This window comes from Dryobates pubescens, chromosome 15 (assembly GCF_014839835.1).
Source record: "Dryobates pubescens isolate bDryPub1 chromosome 15, bDryPub1.pri, whole genome shotgun sequence".
Taxonomy (NCBI): Eukaryota; Metazoa; Chordata; class Aves; order Piciformes; family Picidae; genus Dryobates; species Dryobates pubescens.
In genome coordinates, this window is record NC_071626.1 from 17,146,825 (window position 1) to 17,172,553 (window position 25,729).

The window sequence follows — 25,729 nt, forward strand, 5'->3', positions numbered from 1 at the left end:
AGTTAGCAGATTAAGCTGTCATTTTCCTTAAATGACAATTTTAATGTGATGGGCTTGCAGTATTGCTGGAATAACAAATTAACCGTTGCCAGTGAGGGATGAGTAATAGCAGGGTGGAAACCACATCCCCGTTACGATGTTTGGCAAATGAGTGAAAAATAATCAGTGTTTATGACCACCACAGATCCAGTAACTATGGGAAAGGGAAAGAAAAAAGGGGTCTTGAACAGGGAAGATCTGTAATCTCACATTTCTGTAGACAACAAAAGACAGAAAATCCCTCAACATGCAAGCAGTGCTGAAGTGCTGTTCACTTTAGCATTCCTTTATTGTTCAGGCCAGGGGCTAGCTTTTCAGGCTCTTGCTCTAAATAGAAACCATTTGTTTGTTAGAGATAAAAATTCTAACAAGTGGCCATCACGCTGTCTTAAGGTTACTAATCTCTCTGCATTAACTTTAATCATCAGATGTTTTTGAAGAGAGAAGTGAGAACAATTCCCCAAGGGTTTTCTGAATCTAAAGCTCATTTTTCAAATTTTGTAAATGATATGCAGAGCTGAAATTAAAAAGCCTTTGAAATGAAATATTGATAGATAAGAAGACAGTCCTTGAGCTAAAGAACGGTACCAGCTCATACCACCACTCTATAATAGCTGTATAGTTTAAAAAAAGCAATTTGTTTTGTGTAAAGAAATGTTTTTTTCTTTGTACAGGTCAACTTTATAATGAGAAAGTGAGCTAAAGGGACACTTCTGCTTCACCAAATGAATCCTAATACCCTTTGAAGTGTCTGGGTGAAATATGATTAATGTCAAACATGTCCCTGAAATATCCAATATATTCTAAGTGTATTTGCTGTAGAATGTATTGTCCTGCTGAAAACCTTTTCAGAAAAGGAGGGAAATAAGTCCTTTCTGTTCATGTAAGCTGAAGATAAGTCTATGGTGTTTGGTGACAAGTAAAGAACAGTAAAAGTGCCTTGGAGAAATTGGAGAAGCTGTGTTAATGGCCAAGTCAGGCTGACAAAGACCTGCTGCTGCCCTGTGGGTTTCTGCATCTCTCATTCTGCAGCTTTGTGGTCAGGGTAAAACCCCTCAGAGCTCAGCACTTTGGGAATCTGACCTGGTTTAAGATTTTATTCAGTGAATTTTGGATGTAAGCCGCAGCTCAGAAGATCAATTACTGGTTTTCATTCTCTTATTACTCCTGAGGGTGCATTTGCAATGTAATTAATTTTTATGTAGGGTTCTTCCATCCCCCTATTGACACTTGCCTAGTAAAAGTATCTGCCTGCTAGATTCATGTCTTCACTTAGCTTTAATCTTATGGGCTGAGATCCATCTCCATTCATAGCAAAGCTGTCTAAAAGCACTCTCTTTAAATCTTGAGCAGAGAAATTTCCAGGATTAAAAGCCTCCATGGAGACAGAGGGTAGAGGGGAGTGGGGAAATAAGGGCTTGACCTCCAGTGGACAAGCTATTCAGACATAATCCCAGAGTATTTGTACAGGATCTTCTTTTGTAGCTTTGCTCATAGAAGTGTCATCTTTCCCACCGAGTATCTCATCCCTTGGTAGCACAGCTATAGAGGCTTCATGCAGTTGGGTCCTGGTAAAATAAATCTACCCTTGAGATGTAATAATTCACATAAATAGTGTTTATGTAGGCTGCAAAGTGGTGCTGCTTTCTGGTGTGTCCTTGGCTGGTCTGGAAGCTGATATGAAATCTTTGTAGTGGCATGTGTGGGATCTGCAAGCCCCAGGAGAACAGGAGTGGGCAGGAGGTTTTATTTACTCACTAAATCATTGCTGCCTAGTAGGTCCCCAGCTTTACTGAAATCTCACAAGCTAGATCACACTACATAAGTCTTCTGCATATGTGTGCTTTTACTTTTTTTGTCTGGATCACCCTGGAAAGTAGGACTGCTTAGCAGAGGAGCCAAATTCAGTGCTGAGTATCTGTTTTAAAACTCTTCTTTGTATTTCAGGCAAACTTGTGCTTTGTAGACATTGACAGCCATTTCATCGAACTGCCAGAGGAATTTCCCCAGTTCCCCAACAAGCTGGAGTTTATCCAGGAAATCTCCGAGGTTCTCCTCCAGTTTGGGATCCCACCTGAGGGTAACCTTCACTGCAGCGACAGTGCCACCAAACTCAAGAACTTGGTTCTTAGTGACTTGGTGAATGACAAGAAGAATGGGAACATCCCTGGCAATGCCCTCAACATGTATGAGCTGCTGAAAGGCAACGAGACAATTGCCCGCCTGCAAGCCCTCACCAAAAGAACGGGTGTGATGATGGAAAAAATGGCCATCACAGCTCCCCTCACGGAGAAGGAGAAGGATGGGAAATTGCCATGTGAGGAAATGGAGCTGAGGGACTACAAACTGAATGTGCAGCTTCGTGAGGTTTTTGCCAACCGCTTCACGCAGATGTTTGCAGACTATGAGGCTTTCGTCATTCAGGCTGCTCCTGACATGGAGTCGTGGCTGACAAACAGGGAACAAATGCAAAATTTTGACAAAGTAAAGATAGCCATGTATTCATTTTTTCATCTGAAAGTGCATTTGGGAGGGAGAGGGAATAGCTATATTATGTATCTATAGCCTCTGTATATAGGTACTCTTTAATCCGCTGTTGTTCATCTGCCTCACCGAGAGATTTGTCTGTTTCGATTACACAGGGCCAGATCGCCTGCCAAAGTAAATTGGTGCAGATCCACTGAGCCAGTCAGAGCTGTCCTGACTTGTACAAACCAGGCTGGCAGGTTTCTGCCTAGCTGATGGGGCTTCTCCTGTGGGTTTGGTGGAAGGGTAGTAATGGAAAGTGACTTTTATCTTTCTTTTTTTGTTTGCTGAGAGGAGAGCTGCACACACAAGACAAGAACCAAATCCAGTCTCTTATTTCCTGATCTCACAGCAGAGTGTTTTCTTTATGGGTAGTGTTGTTCAGTAGAAGGTTATCACATTGTTAAGGCAGAAGAGTACTGTTATGATTTCCTGGTAGTGTATACACCAGAGTGAAAAGGAAGCTGAGATTAGAAATGAGGAAATAACTAGTCTGTAAGCCAGAAAAAAGAATGAGAAATGTTTAAAAGTGACTTTGCAAAGTAGATAGCACTCATAGCCATCAGGTTTTTCAGATACAAGTCCTTCTCCAAGCAGAATGTTACAAAGGTGAACAGTCAGGAACAGGCTAAATATTGATTTGAGTCCATTTTTCATTTAAAAAGAAAAAAGAAAATGCTGCCATGCCTTTTATTGGTCATGATTATATCCAGGCAATGAACAGTGCAGCGTACAAAAGGAGGGAGTTGTTTAGGCTAGCTACACTATTACTGCTATAATAAAATGGACTGCTGCAGGTGGAGTTTTCAGAGCTCAGTTAGACACAAGCTCAGTCTTGCTTGGAATTTAATGATTAGTTGTCCTACTTAGATTCACAACAGAACATTAGCCCAAGAGCATTCTACACCTCTTGATATGTGTGACACCTTAGTAATTTCTCACAGTCTGACCAAAGAGATGGCCTATGAGCTAACCTCCTTTGTAACTGGATCTTGCCCTCCCTGAGAGGTGTTTTTTGTGTTGGGGAAGCTTTGTCCCAAGCCTTCCCATTGGCTGCCACATCAGTGCTCTGCCACAGGACTGCTTGTCACATCATCACTGGATGGGAATGTGGCACTAACTATCTGTTCTGTGTTTCAGGCTTCCTTCCTTTCGGACCAACCCGAGCCATACCTCCCATTCCTTTCACACTTCATTGAAACCCAGATGTTTGCAACCTTCATAGACAATAAGATAATCTCCCAGTGGGAAGAGAAGGACCCTTTTCTGCGAGTTTTCGACTCCCGAATCGAGAAATTAAGGCTATATAATGTAAGAGCCCCTGCACTGCGGACATCCAACTATCAGAAATGCAGCACTTTGAAAGAAGCAGGTATGTTCAGACAGGCTAGTAAAATATTCAGAAGTACAATGTCAACCACAAAGAAATGTAGGTCCTCAGTCATCTGAGCATTACAGCTGGTGACAAAGCCCCAGAGCTACCTGAGAAGGACTCAGCGGTGTCCTTATTTTCCCCAGGCAAAACTTTCACCGTGCTTTTAAACACCAAAACCAGCATGAGCCTTTATTTGCCCTTCAAGCTGTTATAGGCTGGTGCCTTTAATAAACACAAACCAAACCATGGACCTGGACTTCCTGTTTCCTATTTCAGGTAGTTCCTGTTCCATCATTAGGAGAGCTTTGCGGTAGTGGTGGGACCAGTGCCAGCCACACCCAAGAGCCAAGTTCTGGTGTCTCCTTCCATGGCCATTGTCTTCCCCTTCCCATAAAAAGACCTTTATTTGCCTTATGCCATTTGGTTAGAGCAGCAGGCAGTGCCACACAGGTTTATGTCCCCAGCATATTTAGCAGCTCCAGCTGCTCAGTGTTAATGAACAATGTGCTCTGTACTGAAGACTTGGATTTATTTCCATTACAGTCACAGGGGTGCATTTACAGGTTGTACTCGAGTTGCATACTGTGCAAGTACGTATTTAATTTCCAATACTCTTAAATGTGTTGGGACAGATATAAATGAACTAGAGCAAGCACATTGCTTGTGGGGGGGGTTGTTTAATTCCTTCAGAGCATTTTGCTTGCTACAGATGTGGCAGCAATAGAAATCCTATGTCTGTTTAACTTCTATTTCAAATCAATTCTAATCTGCAGGTCGCCTGTCTATTCAGCGTCTAGTTTTGGTAGATATTGTGGCACCGGAACCTCATTTGCTGTCTTGTGAAAAGCAGCAAACTGATAGTAATACCAACTTTCCTTCATACTTACCCTTCACAATATATGTGACCCTAGCACTGATCCAGCACCTATTTGTTTAACCTACTGGTTTTGGAATCCTTCAAACCCTCTGACCCCACACTACCCAGTCCTTTTCTGTGAAGTAAAATCATATGCAGTGACCCTGCTGTTTCTAATGATAATGTATGTGAATCTTGTGACAGTTTCTTTTCTGTCACAGTTTTACAAAATAGGAAATGAGTTCTGTGTTGTTCTTGACAAATGGAAAATTGAGTTACCTTTCACATTTTGAATATTTGTTCAATAGTCGTGATATGCTGAAAAGAATGTGCTTGCCCATTAATGGATGAGCTATGAAGAGCTGAATATTCAAACTGCCAATTAAATGCTGATTTTTTTTTTCCACACACACCTCCTTTCCCCTCTCTGATTTCCCACATACACCTCCTTTCCCCTGACTCAATGTTGAGAGGGTGGCAGATTTTATTTTCTTTCTGCTCTAGAGTTGAGGTGAAATCCTTGCAGCCTTGAAGCAAACCAACTGAACTATGTTAATCTCAGCGGAGCTGAGATTCCTGGAGAGCCCTCTCTGATCTTGCTGTAGCCTCCTCTGTTTCCAAGCATCTGTTCATCTTGATGCTTCTCAGGCCTTTGCCACGCTTTTTGACAACCTGTCATCCAGTAATGGCATATCTAATTTCAAAAGGAGGATCACTGTAGGTGCCAAATGTTTGCAAAATTCAGGTATTGTACCCTGGCACATCTGCCCAGGGAAACATGTCTGGGGCTAAGCAAAGTATACAACCCTGCAGAGAATTGCAGCTGGCCTCAGAGGTCTCCATCCTGCTGAAGGAGCATTAAAGCCAAGCATCAAATTGCAGGGAAAGATCACAGTGCTCTTTGCCAATTCATAATCCATCTTGTAGGCTCCTGTAAATACCCGCTTGCTTAACAGTTAACTCATTTGTGTTAGTTGTGTTGGGTGAAGAAACTAAAAGCAAAATAACAAAATAACAGCTGTTTCCTCACTTGTGGCAGATTTCTGGCTTTCAAGTCATTATTTAACTCTTTAGAGTGTTTTCAGGAGTCAGAGCATGACCACTTCTGTTGTTGGAGCATGTGTGTTCAGGTGCTTTACTAACGTGGTTGTTCACCTGTGACTAATTTTCAGCCCAATCCATCGAGCAGCGGCTGATGAAGATTGATCACACAGCTATCCACCCCCATTTACTTGATATGAAGATAGGCCAAGGGAAATACGAGCAAGGATTTTTCCCAAAGCTGCAATCGGATGTCTTGGCAACAGGACCCACCAACAACAAGTAAGCATAGGTTGTACTCTCTGGATTTGAAAGGTTTCTCATATGAAAGATCCACATCACAGCGGTCCTAATTTTGGATGGCTTCCACCCCATCTAATGAATTCTAGCAACTATTTCCATTCGTGGCTTGTATAGGCTGTGATTTTTAAGTCAAAGCCACGGTTTGGGCTATATCAGAAAGCATTAGCTCTGGTTTTAGGTAGATTCCTCAGTAGTGATTTCTGTTGGATGCTGGATCATGTGTCTTTTCATATTTTTAGTTTTATCATTCCATAATAAATTTACATTTTGTTTCCTCACAGTTTTACATTAAATTGGTAGACTCTGCCTTGGTATGCAGAATGAAATTAGTTCTTACTTACCTTGTTATTACATGAGCCAAAGATTTTTGTATCTCTTGCTTAGTTTTCTCATTGGAATAATCACTTTTTAATAACCTGCTAGGAATAAGGGCAACAAAGTTGGTGAGGGGTTTGGAACACAAGCCCTATGAGGAGAGGCTGAGGGAGCTGGGGTTGCTTAGCCTGGAGAGGAGGAGGCTCAGAGGAGACCTTATTGCCATCTACAACTACCTGAAGGGAGGTTGTAGACAGGTGGGAGCTGGTCTCTTCTCCCAGGCAACCAGCACCAGAACAAGAGGACACAGCCTCAAGCTGCACCAGAGGAGGTTTAGACTGGATGTTAGGAAGAAATTCTTTATTGAGAGAGTGATTGGCTATTGGAATGGGCTGCCAGCGGAGGTGGTGGAGTCACTGTCATTGGAGGTGTTTAGGAGGAGGCTTGATGGGGTGCTTGGTGCCGTGGTTTAGTTGATTAGGTGGTGTTGGATGATGGGTTGGACACAATGATCTCAAAGGTCTCTTCCACCCTGGTTTATTCTGTTCTAAAGCTTGCAAATGATAAAATACCATATCCGTAAGCATCGAGCATTTAAAGAATTGCAACTCTTTAAAATAAATAAAATACAAAAAAGAACAACCCAGAGGAAAAAACACACAAAAAAACCACACCCCAACCCCAACCTGCCAGAGGGGTGCACATTTCAAAGCCCTTTTGTTCGCAGTCTTCTTGCAAATGATGCAGATGTTTCTGGGTAATGCTCCCTTGAGGAATGGAGGATTTCTTCATCTTGTGGCACGCTGTGTTTAGCAGCCCGCTTCTTATCCTTATGGTGGGTTTCAGTTTTACAGTGTCAGCAATGGTGTGAGCATACCCAGCATGCTTCAAGTTGCATGTATCTTCTGGCTCTGATGCAGAGCCTTAGCAAGACCCTTCTGTTAGGTTAGTACATATTCTAAAACATGACTTTTAATTCCTGGAGTGATAAACTTGATTTAGATAGCCGGTTTTGGTCTTGTAGCATGTTTCAGGATTTGTTAGTACCTAAATCCTATTACTTACCACAAAGCAGTGTCAAAGTGACAAATGTTTGGAATTTATCCAGTTGTATATTGCCAAAAAGGGTTATAATTGGAAAATCTCAAGACCATCTGTTTCTATCTTTCTGCTTCCTGACTTTCTGTGTGAGCAGCAGAGGATTCTCTCTCATTTAAGGCATGCAATTCTGCTGAATTTACACCCACATGTAAAACAGATAGCCTTTTCATGCTCTTTGCAAAAAAACCCCATAATTCTCTTGGCCACAAAATTAATTGAAGTATAGACCTCCATTAATTTGAGTTTCCCAGTGTATGCTTCTTGGAGATTCATTATACTTGCGTACTGGACTGGACCTTCATGTATGGGGCTTGGAGAACACAACATTTCAGCTCTACATTCCCAGGCATTTCAATATAGCTCTTCTGTGTGTTCTGTGTGTGGCTATGTAGGCTAGAATTATTTTTGCAGTCTTCAGTTGTACATAGTAAATTTAGTCCTCAGCATTGTGAGGAAGTGTATTTGCAGAAGGGAAAAAAATATAAAAATCATTCCAGTGTTCCAGTCAGTTGCTGGACAGTAGCAAGAACACCACTTCAGAGCTGTTCTCATGAAAATTTGGTCTCCCTGGCCAGCAATCAGATTTCTGTTCCTTTCCTTTCTGGGCAGATAAACTAGCAAATACATAACTCAACACGTTATCTGGGTGTTCCTGTAACCAAGCAGCTCACTGAAGGCATCTCTGTCAGTTACTGGACTTTCAGGTGTATAATGCCTTGTATCTAAATCAGAGGAGTTGTTAGCCATTGGAATGGGCTGCCCAGGGAGGTGGTGGAGTCACCGTCCTTGGAGGTGTTCAAGAGGGGATTGGACGTGGCACTTGGTGCCATGGTTTAGTAGTCATGAGGTCTTGGGTGGCAGGTAGGACTAGATGATCTTTGAGGTCTCTTCCAACCTTATTGATTCTATGAAATACAGTGCAAACAACAAACACTTTTGGTTTTAGTTCTAAATTGTATGATGTGTTAACCCGGAAAACAACACTGCCGAGACAGGCAGAAATTGTGATCGGGAGAGGAGGTGTGTAGCTCTTGCTTGCTAGGCATGGAGAGCAGGGCTTGGGGACAGTGTGAGGGTTGACAGTCATATTGAATCACTTACACCTTAAACACAGCTGGAAACAAATGCTGATCACATTACCATTTGTAAGTGTTAAAACACCAAAGTCTGTCATAGAAGTGAAGTCTAATAAGATTTCATCTGTCAGCCTGCAGCCATGCACAGCAGCATGCTTTGCCCTACTTCTGTCATTCTGCTGCCTCCTTCCACTTCCCCTCTTTTAAAAGACTGGACAAGGGGGTGAACCTGTGCTTCTCTGGCCCCAGACAGTATCACTCTGCCTACTCCTTTCTTTAATCTGCTTGGTCATTTGTGAACTGAGAAAGCAACTCCTCTTCTATTTGCTCTTATTCTTACAAGCATTCAGACTGCAGGTGCATGCTTGATGTCATAGAATCATTTAGGTTGGAAAAAGCCTTAAAGATCATTAAGTCCAATTGTTAACCTAGCACTGCCCACTGCTAAGCAACGTCCCTGGACAGTGTCATTTGGGCTGGTACCTCTTCCCTGTGGTGGTCAGGAACTGGTGGCTTGCTCAGCTCAGCAAAAACTTCACTGAAAATAACTCCAGACTTCAATTTACTAAAGAGAAATGAAAAGTTTAAAACCAACCAAACAAAAAAAGAAAACAAAACTAAATCCCATGCCACAAAAACCAAACACCAAGAAACACAAACAAACCAAAAAAGCAAACACCAAATCTCCACTGTGATAAAATTGGAGAATAAGCTCCTAGGTATAGTTTCTCTAATCATCTTTTTGATCAAAACTGACAGAACATGGAAAGACACTAACTGCAGAGCACACAGATCTAAACTTAAGCAAAAGATAACTTTTGTATCCAAACTATTTCTCTAAGTTAAAAGGCAGAGTATTCTTCTGTAAAGAAAAGAGCAATTCATCCCAGCTCACAGCAATTGAAAAAAACCCCAAACAAAACAAACAACACCCCCCCTACCTAGTTCTGTTCTCTTTCCAGTCTGGCAACAATGTCCCACTGGAGGGACTTGCTCTGCACTCAGGGAATCACAGAATTATTTTGGTTGGAAAAGATCATCAAGTCAAACCATTGACCTACCACCACCACGGCCATTAAACCATGTTCCAAAGTGCCACATCTACCCTTTTTTGAACACCTCCAGGGACAGCGACTCTACCACCCCCCTGGGCAGCCTATTCCAGTTCCTAATATCCAATCTAAACCTCCTCTGGTACAAGCAGTGCCAGGGGACATTTAGGCTCGAGGTGAAGAGAAATTTCTTCACTGAAAGAGTTAGTGGCCATTAGAATGTGCTGCTCAGGGAGGTGGTGGAGTCACCATCCCTGGAGGTGTTCAAAAAAGGATTGGATGTGGCACTTGAAGCCATGGTTTAGTTAGTCATGAGGTGTTGGGTGATAGGTTGGACTTGATGATCTCTGGGTCTTTTCCAACCTTATTGATTCTATGATTCTAGACCATTTCCTCTCTGTCACTTGATACTCGGGAGAAGAGACTGAGCCCCAACTCACTCCAGCCTTCTTTCAGATAGCTGTAGAGAGCAATGAGGTTTCCCTCAAGCCTTCTCTTCTCCAGACTAGAGAATCCCAGTTTCCTCAGCCACTTCTCATAAGACTTGTTTTCCAGGCCTTTCACTAGCTTTGTTGACCTTCTCTGGACCCACTCCAGCACCTCAATGTCCCTCTTGCAGTGGGTGGCACAAAACTGAACACACTATTTGAGGTGCTAGCTCACTACAGGGTCATTATAACTTCCCCCTACTCCTGCTGGCCTTTGTTTATTTCTGATGTAAGAAAACCTGACCCTACAGAGAGCAGCTGCATCTTCTTCTGGATTCAAAAGTGGCTCTTCCATGCTGCTCTAACCTTTTAAAGCAGTGACTTCTACAGAAGTGTCCCAGGAGAAAATAGGCTGCAGTCCCTTAGGCAGTTTGTCTGTTATCCTGGATAAGAGCCACAGTTTCCAGACTCCTCCTTTCTTCTCTCAGACCCCAGCACCACACTGTGGTTTCCAAACATTCCCCTCTTGCTTCCTTCCCTGCGTGCATTTTCTACTAGGCTTTTAAAATCATAACTGGGACTCCACTGGCTGATGCATTTACAATGATCCAAGAGAGGAATTTGAATGACAAAAAAGCCAAGCTACATAAACACTTCATGGTTTTTGATTAGCTAATTGTTGAATTATGGTGAATATGCTTACAGTGCAAAATTACAACAATGAAACAAGCTGTGTTTTCAATCTAATTGATTACCTTGTAACTTAATTTGTACTAAGAAGCTTGATAAATGAGATTAAATACTGCACAGGAAAACGCTGATTGCACATCAAGCATGGGAATGTATTTCCATTCTGGCAGTTTGTAGTGAATGCTTGCAGAGAGCAACTGAACAGATTCTTATTTTGTTTTCATTTCTGATAGTTTTTAAAGGAGGATTTTGCTTTGGTGTACATTTACAAAATGGCTCAAATTATACTTTTTTCCTTTCCTTTTAGTTAGCCCTGGTTTTTTTACCTTTTATTTGAGCCCTGGTTTGCTTCTTGTTTCCTTCCTTGATCAGCCTGTTTCCTCTTCCCAGGCCTGGCCACTTCTCTCTCCCAAGCCCTCTACTTGTGTCCCAGCTTACAGTGAGCTTTATGCTTTTGTCTGTCCTATGTCCTAATGGCCTGCAGCAATCCCCAAAGGAAGGCACAGTCCAAGTCTTCAAGCACAGATCCTGCTATACTTGGCCTCCTAACCTCAGGCTTTAGCCAAGTGATGTGTTGCTCTTACCCATGAAAAGAATTTGATTGCTTTCTCCAGGCATTTGTTCCTGTGCTGTGTTTTGCTGATCTCACCACTATGTCAATATTTATTTGTAAAAACTATGCATTGGGAGTGTCCAAAATTGGCTCATTTATTTGTGCTGCGGTTTATGGTACAACTTATGTGGGCACTGTACCATATCATCTGGGCCACTCAGTTTAGGAAAGATGTTGACTTGCTGAAACGTGTCCAGAGAAGGGCAACAAAGTTGGTGAGGGGTTTGGAACACAAGCCCTGTGAGGAGAGGCTGAGGGAGCTGGGATTGCTTAGCCTGGAGAGGAAGAGACTCAGGGGTGACCTTATTGCTCTCTACAACTACCTGAAGGGAGGTTGTAGACAGGCAGGGGCTGGTCTCTTCTCCCAGGCAACCAGCACCAGAACAAGAGGACACCATCTCAAGCTGTGCCAGGGGAGGTTTCGGCTGGAGGTTAGAAAGAAATTCTTCACAAAGAGAGTGATTGCCCAATGGAATGGGCTGCCTGGGGAGGTGGTGGAGTCACCATCATTGGAGGTGTTTAGGAGGAGACTTGATAGGGTGCTTGGTTGCATGGTTTAGTTGATTAGGTGGTGTTGGATGATTGGTAGGATGTGATGATCTTGAAGGTCTCTTCCAACCTGGTCTGTTCTATTCTATTCTGTTCTAATAACTGTACTGTATCATCAACATCCTTTCCCTTGCAGTTGTGAACTGCCCAGGGTTTATCTGCCTGGTGCTCTTGTTCTCATCATTTTAAAACAGGACTACTGTTTGCTTATTCACAAACATGAACATTGGTTGAGCTTTCTAAAAAAAAAAAATATACTATTTTTAGATATATATATGCATGCATGTGTCTCTGTGTGTTTAGTAACTTATTTTTTCTATGGGAAATGTTCTGTCTCTTGTACCAAGTGCTTCATATCATAAAAGGTTTTTTTTCTACCTCCCCATCTGTTGGATGCTGTTTTAAGGCAGACTGTCTTCAGTGATGCTTATTCTTTTAAAAAAATCAAGCCAGTTGCATTTTCAGTAGTACAGAGTAGCATCTCTGCAGTGCATCTAAGTGAGTGAGAAATGAATCAGCCAAGAGGTACCCACACACAATGCTGATGTTATTTCAGCTTTGTGGGTATTAAACCTCACCTTTAATGCATGAAAATTTGAAACAGGCAGCTACTATAGATTGGGTAACGTAATATAGCAAACCACTAACAGATCCAATGAAAGTCTTAACCACTTGTGTTCAAATGCATTCGTTTGCAAGAATAAAGTGTGACTGGCAATCTGTGCTTAAAGATGGCTTCTAAAATAGGAACTGTGTGCTACTGGGACCTGGAACCTAATGGGCAAGTGTCCTGAATACTGATCCTCTGCTCAACTGGTGCAAGGTGGTAAAAGGGCAGTTAACTTCTTTGAGCTAATATATGATTTTAAAATAGCTGTGCAGAATTTAAATTCACAGCATAAAATGTGTGTTGAATCCTTGCATCCTCTATTCTGTTTGCTCTTCCTTGAACAGTATTACTGTCTCAAGGGAATTTGCAAGCTAAATACCACTTAGGACAAGGGTTTGTCAGGGCTTAAGGGGTGATGCTGGCAAATCACTACTGCTGTTTCTTGCAGAGGATGGCAGCTGTAGGTACCACCCTTTCAGTCCCGGTGCCAGTCCCGAGCAGCTCTCTTGCCAAGGGAGGTGGTGTGGCCCTGGACAGGGCTTTTACTTACCTTAGAATCACTGAGTGACTGAAGGGAGGGAAGGAGTAGCTTAAAATGCAACCTTTGCTGATGAGAGCAGTGGGAATGGTTACTGTAGTGTTGAAGCATTATTTTGGGAAAATTCTTGTGTGGCCTAGAGAAGAGGCTTTAAAAGATTTATCTGCTTAGTCCTGCTTATCTGCTATTAGATCTTCACAAAATCTCCCAACGAGATTCAGAGCAGCATCTGAATGCAGAGAGCTCACCCAGTGCCCCAGCATCTTCTCTTCCTCAACAACAGAGGATGGGGAAGCAAGAGCACACAGCTTGCTGCATGTGCTCAGCTAATGAGCAGCAGTGTCTTTGTCATAAATGCCCAATGATCTTTACATCTGCAAGCTTTAAATGTTAAAATAGTTCTGATTAATAATCTGGAGAATGGTCTGTGCTTTCTCCCAGATGGATTACAGGGCTGGAATTAACTGAAAATGCTTTAATGATGATGATGTATTAATTGTAATTATTATGTGCCTTTCATTGTGCTTTTACCTTTGGCTTGATGTGTTCCCTCAAAGGATGCTTCTAGTACTACTTGTATCTTCCAGTAATTGCATAAATGCAGGTGAAGAGGGATCCAAGCTTTGTCTAGAATTCAGAAAATACCATATAAATTGGAGCAGAAAAATAAATACAGTATGGGTAATACTTGATCTATAACTTAGCTTTCCAATGTGCTTTTGGCATTCTGTGGTGTGAAATGTAAGACTGACACTAACTTGCGATAAAGGTAAGGTCTCCAGTGCCAGGTAGCTGAAGTATCCTCAGGGTGTTTTTTCCTGCTGAGTTTCTGTTTGTTGCGATTATTAAAATGTGGAGTTTTCTTTTCCCCCACTCAGTGATATAATGAGGTGCTGGTGTTGCTTCTGAAGACATTACCCCCCCCCCCCAAAAAAAAAAAAAAGTGTGGGGACTCACTAAACTTGCAGGCTATATATTTTTAATACTTCTGAGGAGGTGCAAAGACACTTATGTCAGTAATGTATTCCTCTGAGAATGTATCAGTGTTTGCTGTGCAGACACCTATTGGGCTGTGTTGCTTTGTTACTGGAGACTTGAGGCTACGTTGCTTTAAAAATACATTTCTTGTCATATGGGATGGTGAGGTGCTGAATCATAATTACATGCTGACCCAGATGTTTGTTTCTTCCTTTGTACTTGTTTTCTTGATGTTATTTCAGAGGTACAAAGGGATTTTGACTTGACTGCAAAAAGTATAAGTCTCTTGACTTTTTTCCCTTTTCATCTGTGTGGTTAGCTAAAATTGGGTCTTTGATAGACCCATTGGAGGAACTGATGGAGATAGGTACATGTATGTGAAGTCCTTCTCTCCATGGCTTTGGTTACCAAGAGTCACATCCCTGCACTTCTCTCTTGGGTCAAGTTCCCCTCTCTACACATCCCCAATGGCTTGCTTCACATCTCAGAACTCGAGTCCAAATCTGTGCAAAGGGTTCTTCCTCCAGGCATACATCTGCCTACATATTGTCAGCTGCAACTCCATGCCAAAGTTCAGATCCTGGATCCTATTTGTATGTGCTTCTGTTTGGGATGCACACAGGAACAGATGATTTGGGGATCTGGAGACTGCTGTCCTTGCCAACACCACCTATGTAGAAAGATTCACCAAGCATCTCTAGGTTTCCCTCTGTATAGATCTACCACCAGCAGAGAACCCAAATTCCCAGGGGCTCCACATGTTGATCACAGCTCCTCTAGAAAAGGCCATTTCAGAGCAGTCATCCTGGTGTGGTGCCCAGAGTGGACACTTCAGTCTGGAGTAAAGAAGCCAGGACAGAGACAGATTTTGAAGGGTCTTTCAAGTACTGTTGAGTAACTAATTAAAATGTACTATCAGTATTGTTGCATGACCTGCATTTTGGGTAACATAGGAGCTGGCACTGCAGACTCTGGCAGGCAGTGGGCACATTGCTATCAGGGCTTTTGTCCCTTGGGTGTGTGCTGGCCTGTGAGCTGTCAGGCAGTTTCCCACGGGCTCAGGCACTAGCTTGCCACCCACATGTACCACAGGGTCCAAGTTTGTGCTTTCACTTCTTCTGCAAACTTGTCAGGTGTCCTCTGGCTTCCGACCCTGGCTTTCCCTCCTGATTTTTTTCTACTTGTGTCTTCTCTCTCTCGCTCTCTGACTTGGCAGCCGCTGGACCAGTCGTAGCACCACCACGCAGAGAAGGAAAGACCGCCTGCGGCAGCACTCAGAACACATCGGGCTGGACAATGATTTGAGGGAGGTAGGTGGAATCAGCTGCAGGTGACATGAGCTTGTGATTCAGGAACTGAGGTTTAGACAAATGATGTATTATTACTTCAGGCAGTTTTGTGGCTACCATAGAGTTTGTGTGGGTCTCAGCAGCCATTTAGAGGCTGCTTGTTGCAGGTGCTTGTATGCATTGTACAATTGCAAAGCACACAACATCAATGAAGTATTTTTATTTGTTTGAAATAAGACAGCACTTTTCTCATCGGGAAAATGGCTCATTTGGTGATTTAGGCTCCAGCTGTGCCACTGCATGCTGAGAGTACAGCCCTGGTGCCTGCCTGGTGCAGCTACCAAGCTCAGCCAAGGTGAAAGTCTCTGCAAAAGTCAAGTCCTTGAATAAATGTCAGTGCTGTAGAGGTGAATGAGGCAGGGCTTTTTTCTTTTTCAAAGGAATTCTTTTTCTCTCTCTCTTATGTAGTTTCCTGACATGAGTAAGCCTATTTGAAAGGTTAAAACTTTGGGGCCTTTTTATACCTAAAGCCTGGAAACTCCCATGCATCTTCTAAATGTCAGTCATATACATACATTTCTTTCCCATCTTTTCAGTTTCTCATCCTTCATTAAATATGTTCTGCTATATTTTTTCCATTGATGCCCATGTGCTTCTTTTGTGTGTCAGTAGCAAAACCAAAACATTCATGCTGTTTTGTGCTAAATCTTGCTGAATAATGATGTCCAGTGTTGGCATTTGCCCTCTGAAAGAACCCAGATTGATGAGTGGGAGTGGACCCATGAACTGCAGCTTGGAATAAGGTTTCATGGACACACAACAAAACAGCACCTGTACATGTTTGTTGCTATTTTTGCTAGCATGGCTTTGCAAATGTATTTTCAATGTTGCCTTGTGTGTCTATCTCAGCAGAGCCTTTTTGACACTTTGTCATGTATTTACTTTCTTCTTTTTTGTTTTGTTTTGGCTGTGGATCATATGCATGCTTCTTTTCCTTTGTCTCCTCTTTCTTTCTGGCTGTTCTTCCATTGGGGCATCTGCCTCCTCTTAGCCATCAGAGGAGCATTTGCTTCGTCAGAACTCAATGGCCTTCTGGGAGTGGGATCAGGGACCACCCCCTCCTGCACGGCCTCCTAAAAAATCCTTCTCTGAATGCTGCCTGGTATGTTTTAGTTTTTCTTATTGAAAGCTGCTTTTAGGATGTTGTTCACATGAGGAGCCACTGTCTTCACTGTGTCTCAAACCTGTCCCTTTCTTGTAGAGTACGAGCACATCCCTGTAACGCTCAAAAGTGTGGTTATAATCAGAAAAGTAGCTGGAAATCAGCTGTAGGTTTCTATGCTTGCTTCATGGTAAACATGACAGCTCCAAGGCTGAAAGACAAGAATTTGGATTTACTTCTGTTTTTCCCATGTTGATTGCCTGGCAATTCAGCTTAGGGTGTTAAATCCAAGAAGTGCTGCTTTCTGACTGTGGGATTGCTGCATCCTAGTGAGAAGAGGGTGGTGGTGTGTGGATGCTGATCAACAGACAAAGGGCAATTAGTTAGTTCTCTCATCCCACCCTTACCCTTCTCTTGAACTTCCAAGATTTAATAATCCTTCCTTCTTTTTTTAATTTTAGTATAATAACAAGATATACAATGAATAAAGTAAGGTTATCCATGTTCTGTACTCTTCAGAATATAACCACACTTTGCATTTTATTTATCCCTTTACATGTAAGAAGGTACATTCTATTTCCTAATTTTATATTCCTTTTATTTTTCTGTCAGTATTTTTTTGCACTCAGCTAGGTGGAAGTCACTTGTGAGATTGCTTGCTGAGCAATATGCCTCCATTATCTGGTTTGGGTGTTTTTAATTCCCACAGGTGGTTTTTCAACCATTTTTATGTCCTTAGAGTGTCAGTGAAATTGTAGTTACTTAGCTGAGCACTCTTGCCAAACGTAGCTTTCCATGGCAGAATGCTGCAGTCTTGTCTGACTTGTTGGACTGATGCTAAGTGGTTCTTGTCCAAATTTTGTGTTTCAAAAAAAATCCAATCATGTCAGAAAAACTGTACTCCTCCCCCCAAAAATAATAATAATTTAAAAAAAGGTATTTCAATTAACTTCAGTGCATTTGGATTTTGCCTGCCTGTGGCAGGGAGGTTGGATCTAGATGATCTTTAAGGTCCCTTCCAACCCAAAGTGTTTTATGATTCTATTATAAGAATTATTTTCTCCCCAGATGGAAAGCTTTAAGGATGCAGCAGTTGTACTGACCTCTCAGGTCTCCAGAGAACTCAGCCAGCAGCAACACTAAGTCACTGGAGGAACATCATCTGCTCCTCCTGGGGGAACAGCAGTCATTGTCACATACCATCCCCTAAAGAGGCAGCATTAACTATATAAAACCACACTATGGAAGCAGAGCATTCCCACACCAGGCTACAAGTGCTGTGTTTCAAGACTTTTATTTGGCATCATTCTATTATATTAGTCTTTTTAACAAAAACTTCATAATACTTGGACAGCTTTCTGGTAGGCTTCACATTTGCACACTTAAATATGGCAAACTTCTTGCCCACCATGTAGACCTCTCACTAATGTTGGAGGCAGAGGACACATTGATTGGTTTAGGGTTAACAAAAAAACAACAAACCAAGACAAAACCGCCCCACCCCTGAATAACAAGGCAGTGGAACAGGAAACTTTACAAGTCATATTATAGCTTGGATCTCTTTTTAAAAGAATATGCTGATTTTTGTCCATGCTTCTCAGTAACCACCCCACATGAATGATCCTAAATGTCAATTTTGTTTAAAACAATCTTAATTTGTAATTAAAAAGTTAACTCCGAATCAAATCAAATCTTATTTTTCCCCACATAAACTACCTAGAGAAAAAGTAATGGATAAAATCTTTCTCCTTCAGTAAGTGTATTTCTGCTTCTTGTAATTTGTTTTCCAAGGAATTTTTTTTCAATTCATTTATGGTTTGGTCAGAAATGGCCTTTTTTAATTATTATTATTATTTGTTTGCCTTTTTGAAATGTGAGAATCAACTATGAAAGAAAACCTTACTTGGTATTTTGATTTCATTGCTGAATGAAGGTATTGCACTGTTATGCACTTGCTGTGGCTAACTTCATGCTAGTGGCTGACAGCACAGTTCTCTAACTAACATCAACTATTTCAGTACCATATAGGAAAATATCTTGCTTTTCCTGTTGTCAGAAGGGAGTATATTCCACTTCTCCAGCCTCACACCTAAACCTCAGGCAAATCACGATTTTGTTCCTAGATTAACGCTAGCTTGTTCCTTTTCACCAGCATTTGCTTGCTTAGGATTAGGACAAAGGGGGGAGTCCCTCTGACTTGAAGTATCTAAAATTATTCTGTTTATTTTTAGAAATACATGCAGGAGGCAAGGAGTTTAGGAAAAAATTTGAGGCAGCCCAAACTCTCAGATCTCTCTCCAGCTGTGATTGCACAAACCAACTGGAAATTCGTGGAGGGGTTACTGAAGGAATGTCGCATGAAGGTAGGTTCTCCCCTTGCTCACAGTGAGCCTAAACAGCATCTGCAGATGGTGTCCTGAAAGTCCTTCACAGCTGCAACAGCATTGGTCTGTTGCTGTACCCAGCTATTGCAAGGTGGATGTGCCTTTAATGTTATATTTTTCAACTGCTAGAAAAGAAAGGAATGTTATTATTGCTCTTCTGTTTATATGGTCAGAACTGGTGGAAAGAGTGAAAAGGACAGGGAGGAGAATCATTATTGACAGAATCAGACATCTGAGGGAGGACTTCCTTTAATTGTCCATATTTATACGTAGCCTAAACATAACGACCTCGAGACCATCAGTCACAAGGGAAGCCTTCAGCATGTATGCCTGTTGTGCATGTTGTTTACATAGCACAAATGAAGTACATCAGTTTCTAATACTAAAGAAGCTTTTAATAGCCATGGAAATGGGCCTTCTTTGTATTGCAGTTGGTAGTATACTGAATTACCTACATTGTAAGCTTCAGTAGCTGTAACAATACAGATACTGAGTAAGACTGAAAATGTATCTGTCTCTGTGCTATGTTTTTGATAGTGGTTGATAATAAATGAGCAGTGGAGGAATAGGACAATGTGGAGTAATAGTGCAGACTTTAATTATTGTTTTTAATTTACAATCTTTGTAAAGATTTGAAGTTTCTCTGGTCAGGCTATTAGCAATGGTCTCTACTTAAGTAAATTCATCAATAAATTCTGTCCCTTGGTGGATAACATTCTTAGGAACCTTTGGGGATTTTAATTACTTTATTTTTCTGTAGACTAAACGCATGTTGGTAGAGAAGATGGGCCATGAAGCAGTGGAGCTGGGACATGGAGAAGCCAATATAACAGGTCTGGAGGAAAATACATTGATTGCTAGTCTCTGTGATCTGCTAGAAAGAATCTGGAGCCATGGTCTGCAGGTCAAGCAGGTTGGTAACTGGAAAGTTGGGACTTTGTGTGTACAATACTCTAGCAAATACTGAATGACAGCTCTGGCATTTAAAGTGTTAGTCTGTCATTCTAGCATGAAATGGGAGGTATCTTTGGTCTCAAGAGTTCCTGGTTTTTAACTCCTGAGAGTTTCAAGAGTCTGGGAGGCTTGGTTTGGTTTTTGTTTGGTTGGTTTAACTTGAGAAGTAGCTCTGGAAATTTCAGTGATGTTGTCAAATAGATGTTTCCTTTCTTCTCTTTCAACCTTCAGAAGGGAAACCCGAGGAGAGAACAAATAAGGCAGATGGTGTGATTGCTTGGTTCACTCCTCTTCCTGCAGTTTCGTGGCCTAAGAGAGAAAAATTGATTGTCACTACTGAACATTTTACTCACTGCAATGCCATCTCATGATTTTGCTGTGTTTGTTGGCCTCTTTTTCTTTTTTTTCCCCCTCTCAATTTATTTAAAACTACATACTCATTTTCAGGGGAAATCTGCTTTGTGGTCACATTTACTTCAGTACCAGGAGAAAGAAGAGAAACAAGAGCACGGTGCAGAGTCCCCAGGTGAGTACTTGGCAGTTGATTCCATTAAGGGTCCATTGCAGTGAATGAACTTGGGCCTTGGAGGATGCTTCAAACAATGTGAAACCCATGCAGGATTTTTAGTGTGTTTGCTTGCTAATATCACATTTACATTTTGAGACCTTTAATAATCATTGTGAAGATGCTGTGATGTCTGAACAATAGAGATTGATGTCATTGAAGGCAAAGGAACATACTCAACAATCCCTATCTGGAAAACCACTTGATGTCTGTTCATTACCTTTGTTCCCTTTTCACCAGCATTGAGGGAGATAGGAGAAACTGTTTCTGCAGGAGGTGATTTCTGAAAAAAAGAAGGTGTAAAGCTGTAGCTAAGACAGCTGACAATTTTCTTTCAGTGAGCATAATCTGCCTCTCAAGTCCCAATGTGAATAACTCCTTGTTCAATAAATCTTTATAATGGCGAGTGGTGCGGTTCAGAAGATGTGTAATTAATTTCTATCCATCAGTCTCCATGCTTAGTGCACACTTGAGCTTGGCCCTTCGCAATCACTCAAGTATTTCTATGTTGTGAGAGCGGTTGATTTTCTGATGACCTTGAGATCTCCCTGCCCAGTGGCTGCTGCTGGGTATTGTAGTAAATATGCCTGAACTTAGTGGACTCTCCAATCCTCTAAATCCTGCAGATGGGAACATGTATGATCTGTCCTGAATGACATATCTATGGATAAACCAGTCTCACTCATGAAAGGACTTCTTAGTAAGCTTCAATGAGTAATGCACTAAGCAATCTAGCTGGCAGGCACAAATTCCTGAGAGCAAAATCTGTCACCACAAAGCAGTTTGATCAGGGTAGCGGAGCAGAGAAATGCATGGCATTCTTAGCATCAGATCTGCTACTGTAGCTTCATTTCATGTCCTCCTCAGCTGTGAGCTTTCCATAGGAACATGCTACTAATAAAACTCAATGCCATGCAGATTTATGTTAATGTACTTCACAAAGAAATTAGGAAGCTAAATGTCCAAGTTCAGTGCTTGTTTAAAGAAGATATAGGTAATGTATTAAGCATCTTTTTTGGTCTACTTCTACATTTTCAGGCTAGAGTTACTGAAAGTGCACAGAAACATTGTGGTTACCAACTACTTAAGACTGTTTTTTCAGCTGTATGTAAAGCAAATGCATTGCAGACTGTTTCCATCATTTGGTACAAACTTCATCTGTTTTCTTCACTGCAGTTGCTGTTGGAACAGAAAGACGGAAGTCTGATACAGGAATTAGTCTGCCTACTTTGAGGGTTTCCCTGATACAAGATATGAGGTATGCAGTTTGTTTCCTAAGGCATTCATTGATGGTTTCACTTGTGTAGCATAATGTAAAGATCCTCAGTGGCTTTAGGTCTACAAAAGCTAAAGAGAATTAAATCTCCTCAGCCTACAAAGTGTTGCCTTTTTCTTTTGCAAAGCTTTTTTTTTTTTTCCATGTTCACTTGATTTGTTTTACCTAAAAGACAATGGAAAACACACAACTGTTACTGGGGGTTTTGTTTCTCCAGGGAGGGTCTTCTAGCAGTAAGGCAAACTTCTACAAATAACAGCAGATACACTGAATTTCTTGATACTCAGTACCTGTTAACTTTTTGCTTGTTTCAGAGTACTGACCAATCAGAATACTGAGCAAGCTACAAGACAAAGCAAAGGGACATAAATACCTGCTTATGATGTCTGAGCAATGTTCTTTCTTTTCACTTAGCATTTTATGGAAAATAGTTATGGATGTACATATTTAGAAATATAATCAAACCCAGCATTTGGTTGAGTTTGAAGTTGGGATATGAAGTAGTGGTAGGTGCTCTGTAGGAGACCATAGCCTGAGAGCTATGGAGAGAGAGAGTCTGGAGAGCTTTTTAAGCAGTGTTGGTTGGGAACCAGAAGGATTAAAGTAACAAGAGGTGGAAGCTGATGTAACAACACCCAGCAGAAGTTCTTTAGAGCCACTGCCAGGTCAGACTACTGTTTTAATATTTGCTTGCCATGGCTAAGGCTTGCAGTTGGGTAAATGTGTCATGAAAAGAGGGGAGGAGTTAATGCAATAATGCTCACCTGTAGAGAGCTGCAAGCAATTGATAGCTATTTAATGAATGAGGCAACATGGGTATTGTTTCTTGTAATACCATGTCCTTCTTTGGCAAAAAATATGGGGAAAAGATCTTGTGGTAAAAATAAGATTAAGTGTAGTTCACAAAAACATGGTTACAGTGACTTTTACCATGTGTGTTATTACAGGGTTTTTTTTTATTCTGGTATGAGATCTCACAGATGACTCAGACTATTCTGAAAGAAAATGGCTGTAATTTCCATGTGCAGTGTGCCACCTTTTTGTTTGAGTACTGTGCTCTGATTGTGAAGAATGTGGCTTTGCCACATAAGGCTAAAATGTGTGAAAGTGGGAGGGGAGAATAGTATACAGTATAATTAGGAGTATGATGCTAAGAGGTCATTTTGAATGTATCTGTCATTTGAGCTTCCCTCTCATGGGATGTGGTAGCTATTTACTTGATTCAGTCCTGAAAGGCTGACAGGCATGTAGAGGGTCAGTCTGAGGAAAGGCTGAAGGAGGATCTGGAGCAGAAACTAGCATGCTGGGAGGGGATTGCTGACAGGAGGCTGCATGCACTCACTGCTGCGTGCATGTATTTCATCTTCTGCATACTTGCATGTTAGTAATGAAAGCCCAGCATAGATCTAAGCTCTTTTGCTTGCATCACAAGAATGATTCCACTGCTTTTGAGAGAAAAAGTGCAGAAGTAGAGCACTACCTTGTGTAATAACTTGAGTATTCCACAGACATGCCTGGTCATAGAAAATGCTGAGCAGCTAAGTTGCATCTGTCATCCATAGTCTCACAGTGTACTTTCTCCTGCTTGGAAAGAATGCTGACTAATATTTGTTTGCACACATAGATATATACTGAAGATAGAAGGATGGATAATTGTTAAATTGCTGGGCTTGTGGTGCTAACTGAACTAATGAGTAGAAGATTAAGCATTGCCTTAAGCATGGCTTGGTTTTGATGGCTCATGCAAGGTTATGTAAACAACTTAAAATCAGGACTGAATCACAGTCACGCTCTGAATGTGCAACAAGCCTGGGCTACAGGTAACTTAGATGTAGTAAAGGAGGTGCTCAAGATATTTATTTTATCTCTCTGCACAAGTTCTGTACAAGTATGACTAGGGGAATGCCCTTCAGCCTTTTCTCTGGATGAGGATCTGCGGCATCTCTCCCACCCCTTTTCCAGCTCCACTGCCTCACCTTTGGGCACATTTCTGTGCATTCAGCCAGACCAGTCAGCACCAAGGCAACTCCCTGAAACCTTTCATCTATCCAGTTCAAGTTTTCTGTCCTTCTCCTTGAGGCAAGCTCTTTCTTGCGGTTAGTGCTTGTTTTCATGCCCACATTGTGTCTCCCTTCCTGTGGGGAGCTTGCAGTAGAAGATGCAAGCCCTGGGTGCTGGGTCCATGTCAGTGATGCGTAACCTGCTGCAGTCAAAAGCAGCTGGGTTAGCAAAGACCTCCTACCTACATGGGATGAGCTAGTGCTGCTTGTTTCTTACTGTGCTGCAATGTGGAGCATGCACACCATCCTCAGGGGCATGTGACACTGAGCAGCTGTAACCTCTTCTGTCAGCACAGCTATTTGCAGAGGGTATGTCTCGCCATACCTCAGGCTTACATTTGACAGGGTAAATAGATTTTGCTTTATTACTAATGGGATTAAAAGCAAGTCCCAACCTAGGGAGCTGCAGTGAAATTGCTGTTCAGTGCTCTGACAAGAAGAGTTTGCTGTGCGGTGGTGAGCATACAATGCTTAGGTCACCGATAAAAATAGAGCTGTTCTGAGAGTGAAATAAATTTGAGTTCCTGAATGCTTTGCTCTGTTCTTCTGTTACACTCAGCTGTTGCTGATACCAAGACTGATTACTGAATCTTTTCAATGCCTGTGGCAAGGCTTGTGATTGCAGGTCCTTGTTTTTCCCAAATGTGTGGATAATGCCACTCTGATCTGAATCAGAAACAGGTAATGAAGAGGTACAGAGCATGTACAGAGTAAGGTTGAGCCCATCTGCACTTCAGTATTCTCACAGTAAAATAACGTATTCTACGCAGCATTCCCTATTTGATGTAATTCAAGCCAAGCACTTGAGGGGGGAAGGGGAGGGAGGGGAGATGTGCTTTGATCTTCCCATCTCAAAAAACCTTGAAATGTCTGAGAAGAGTGTCTCGGCGGGATGTAGTTGAGTGTAGTGCCCATCTCGTTTCTCAGGGGCACCAGATGATGTGCCTGGCTGCCACACTCCAAGTCAGGAAGGGCTTTGCAGTGGCAGAAGCAAGGCTCTGAGCAGCAGTTTGGCTGGTAAGCATCACTGCTGACAGAGGGAAGCTGCTGAGCTTGCTTATAAAGGGACTTCCTGGGTTTGTTTTACAGCTCACTAAGAATTAGTTCTTTTCACCTGGTCCATCAGAGAGCTATCCATGTGTCACATTAGGAAACAGGAATAAAGTTTCTTCTTTAAAATAAAAAAAGTCCCCCCTCTTTTTTTTTTTCTTTCTTTTCTTTTAAAAGGAGTTTTAAGTAACCCAGGTTTTGTCATTGGAAAGCTACCATTACTCTTAGTGCTTGTTTCTTCCTGATGGTTCTTCAAGTATGTACATACAGCAGAAAAGTGTGTGACACAGAGACCTCAGCTTGGATTGCAGAGGTAGACCTGTGTTTTGAGAATTTGGGTTGGTCAGCCTGGCAGAGAAGGATGATTCTCAGCTACATGTGGTATCCACTTCCTTTTTGCACAGTGAATATGTATTTCTGGACAGGATTAAGTTGTACTTTACAGATTTGCCCTTAAGATCCTGGTCTCATTATGTTAGAAGCTCTGTAAACAGGACAGTATTTTTCTCAAATAATGCAGGCTCTAAATATAGTGCCAAGCATGCACTCAGGTATAACAGATGGGGGAAAGCACGAGACAGTGAGACTGTACTAGTCAATGTGCAAAACATTAGTCACAGCCTGACTTTGTTGGACTGTCTTTGGAGTAAATATTGCCGTGTTCCCTAACACAGATAAATGCACGGGGGTCCTTCAAGGACGGCACAGGAGTTGGGAAGTCAGTCACAACAGAGATCAGTTCAGACTCAGGTGATGATAGTTGGGGCATGCCACAGAGGTTTGGAGGGCTGAATTGCCTCTGCACTTAGCATGCAAACCACACAAAATTTGCAGCTTTTTCTTTCTCCTGCTGTAAACTGTTACACATTTTTCTTGCTGTTTGTTTAACCAAGTGTTTG

At 41.8% G+C, this 25,729-nt stretch overlaps 1 protein-coding gene across 4 annotated transcripts in view; it reads left to right on the forward strand.

The window, feature by feature from the left end:
- DENND5B (DENN domain containing 5B) overlaps positions 1 to 25,729 on the forward strand; it is a 104,593-nt gene that overhangs the window by 65,540 nt on the left and 13,324 nt on the right. For 2 of the 4 annotated variants that reach the window (XM_054167628.1, XM_054167629.1), the window contains 9 exons: positions 1,987 to 2,523; positions 3,706 to 3,937; positions 5,969 to 6,119; positions 15,307 to 15,400; positions 16,431 to 16,541; positions 18,773 to 18,904; positions 19,686 to 19,838; positions 20,327 to 20,405; positions 21,621 to 21,702. In XM_054167628.1, the coding sequence (XP_054023603.1) occupies positions 1,987 to 2,523; positions 3,706 to 3,937; positions 5,969 to 6,119; positions 15,307 to 15,400; positions 16,431 to 16,541; positions 18,773 to 18,904; positions 19,686 to 19,838; positions 20,327 to 20,405; positions 21,621 to 21,702 (1,571 nt within the window). The remainder of the gene's footprint in view (positions 1 to 1,986; positions 2,524 to 3,705; positions 3,938 to 5,968; positions 6,120 to 15,306; positions 15,401 to 16,430; positions 16,542 to 18,772; positions 18,905 to 19,685; positions 19,839 to 20,326; positions 20,406 to 21,620; positions 21,703 to 25,729) is intronic. The other 2 variants (XM_054167630.1, XM_054167631.1) reach the window with 1 other exon arrangement.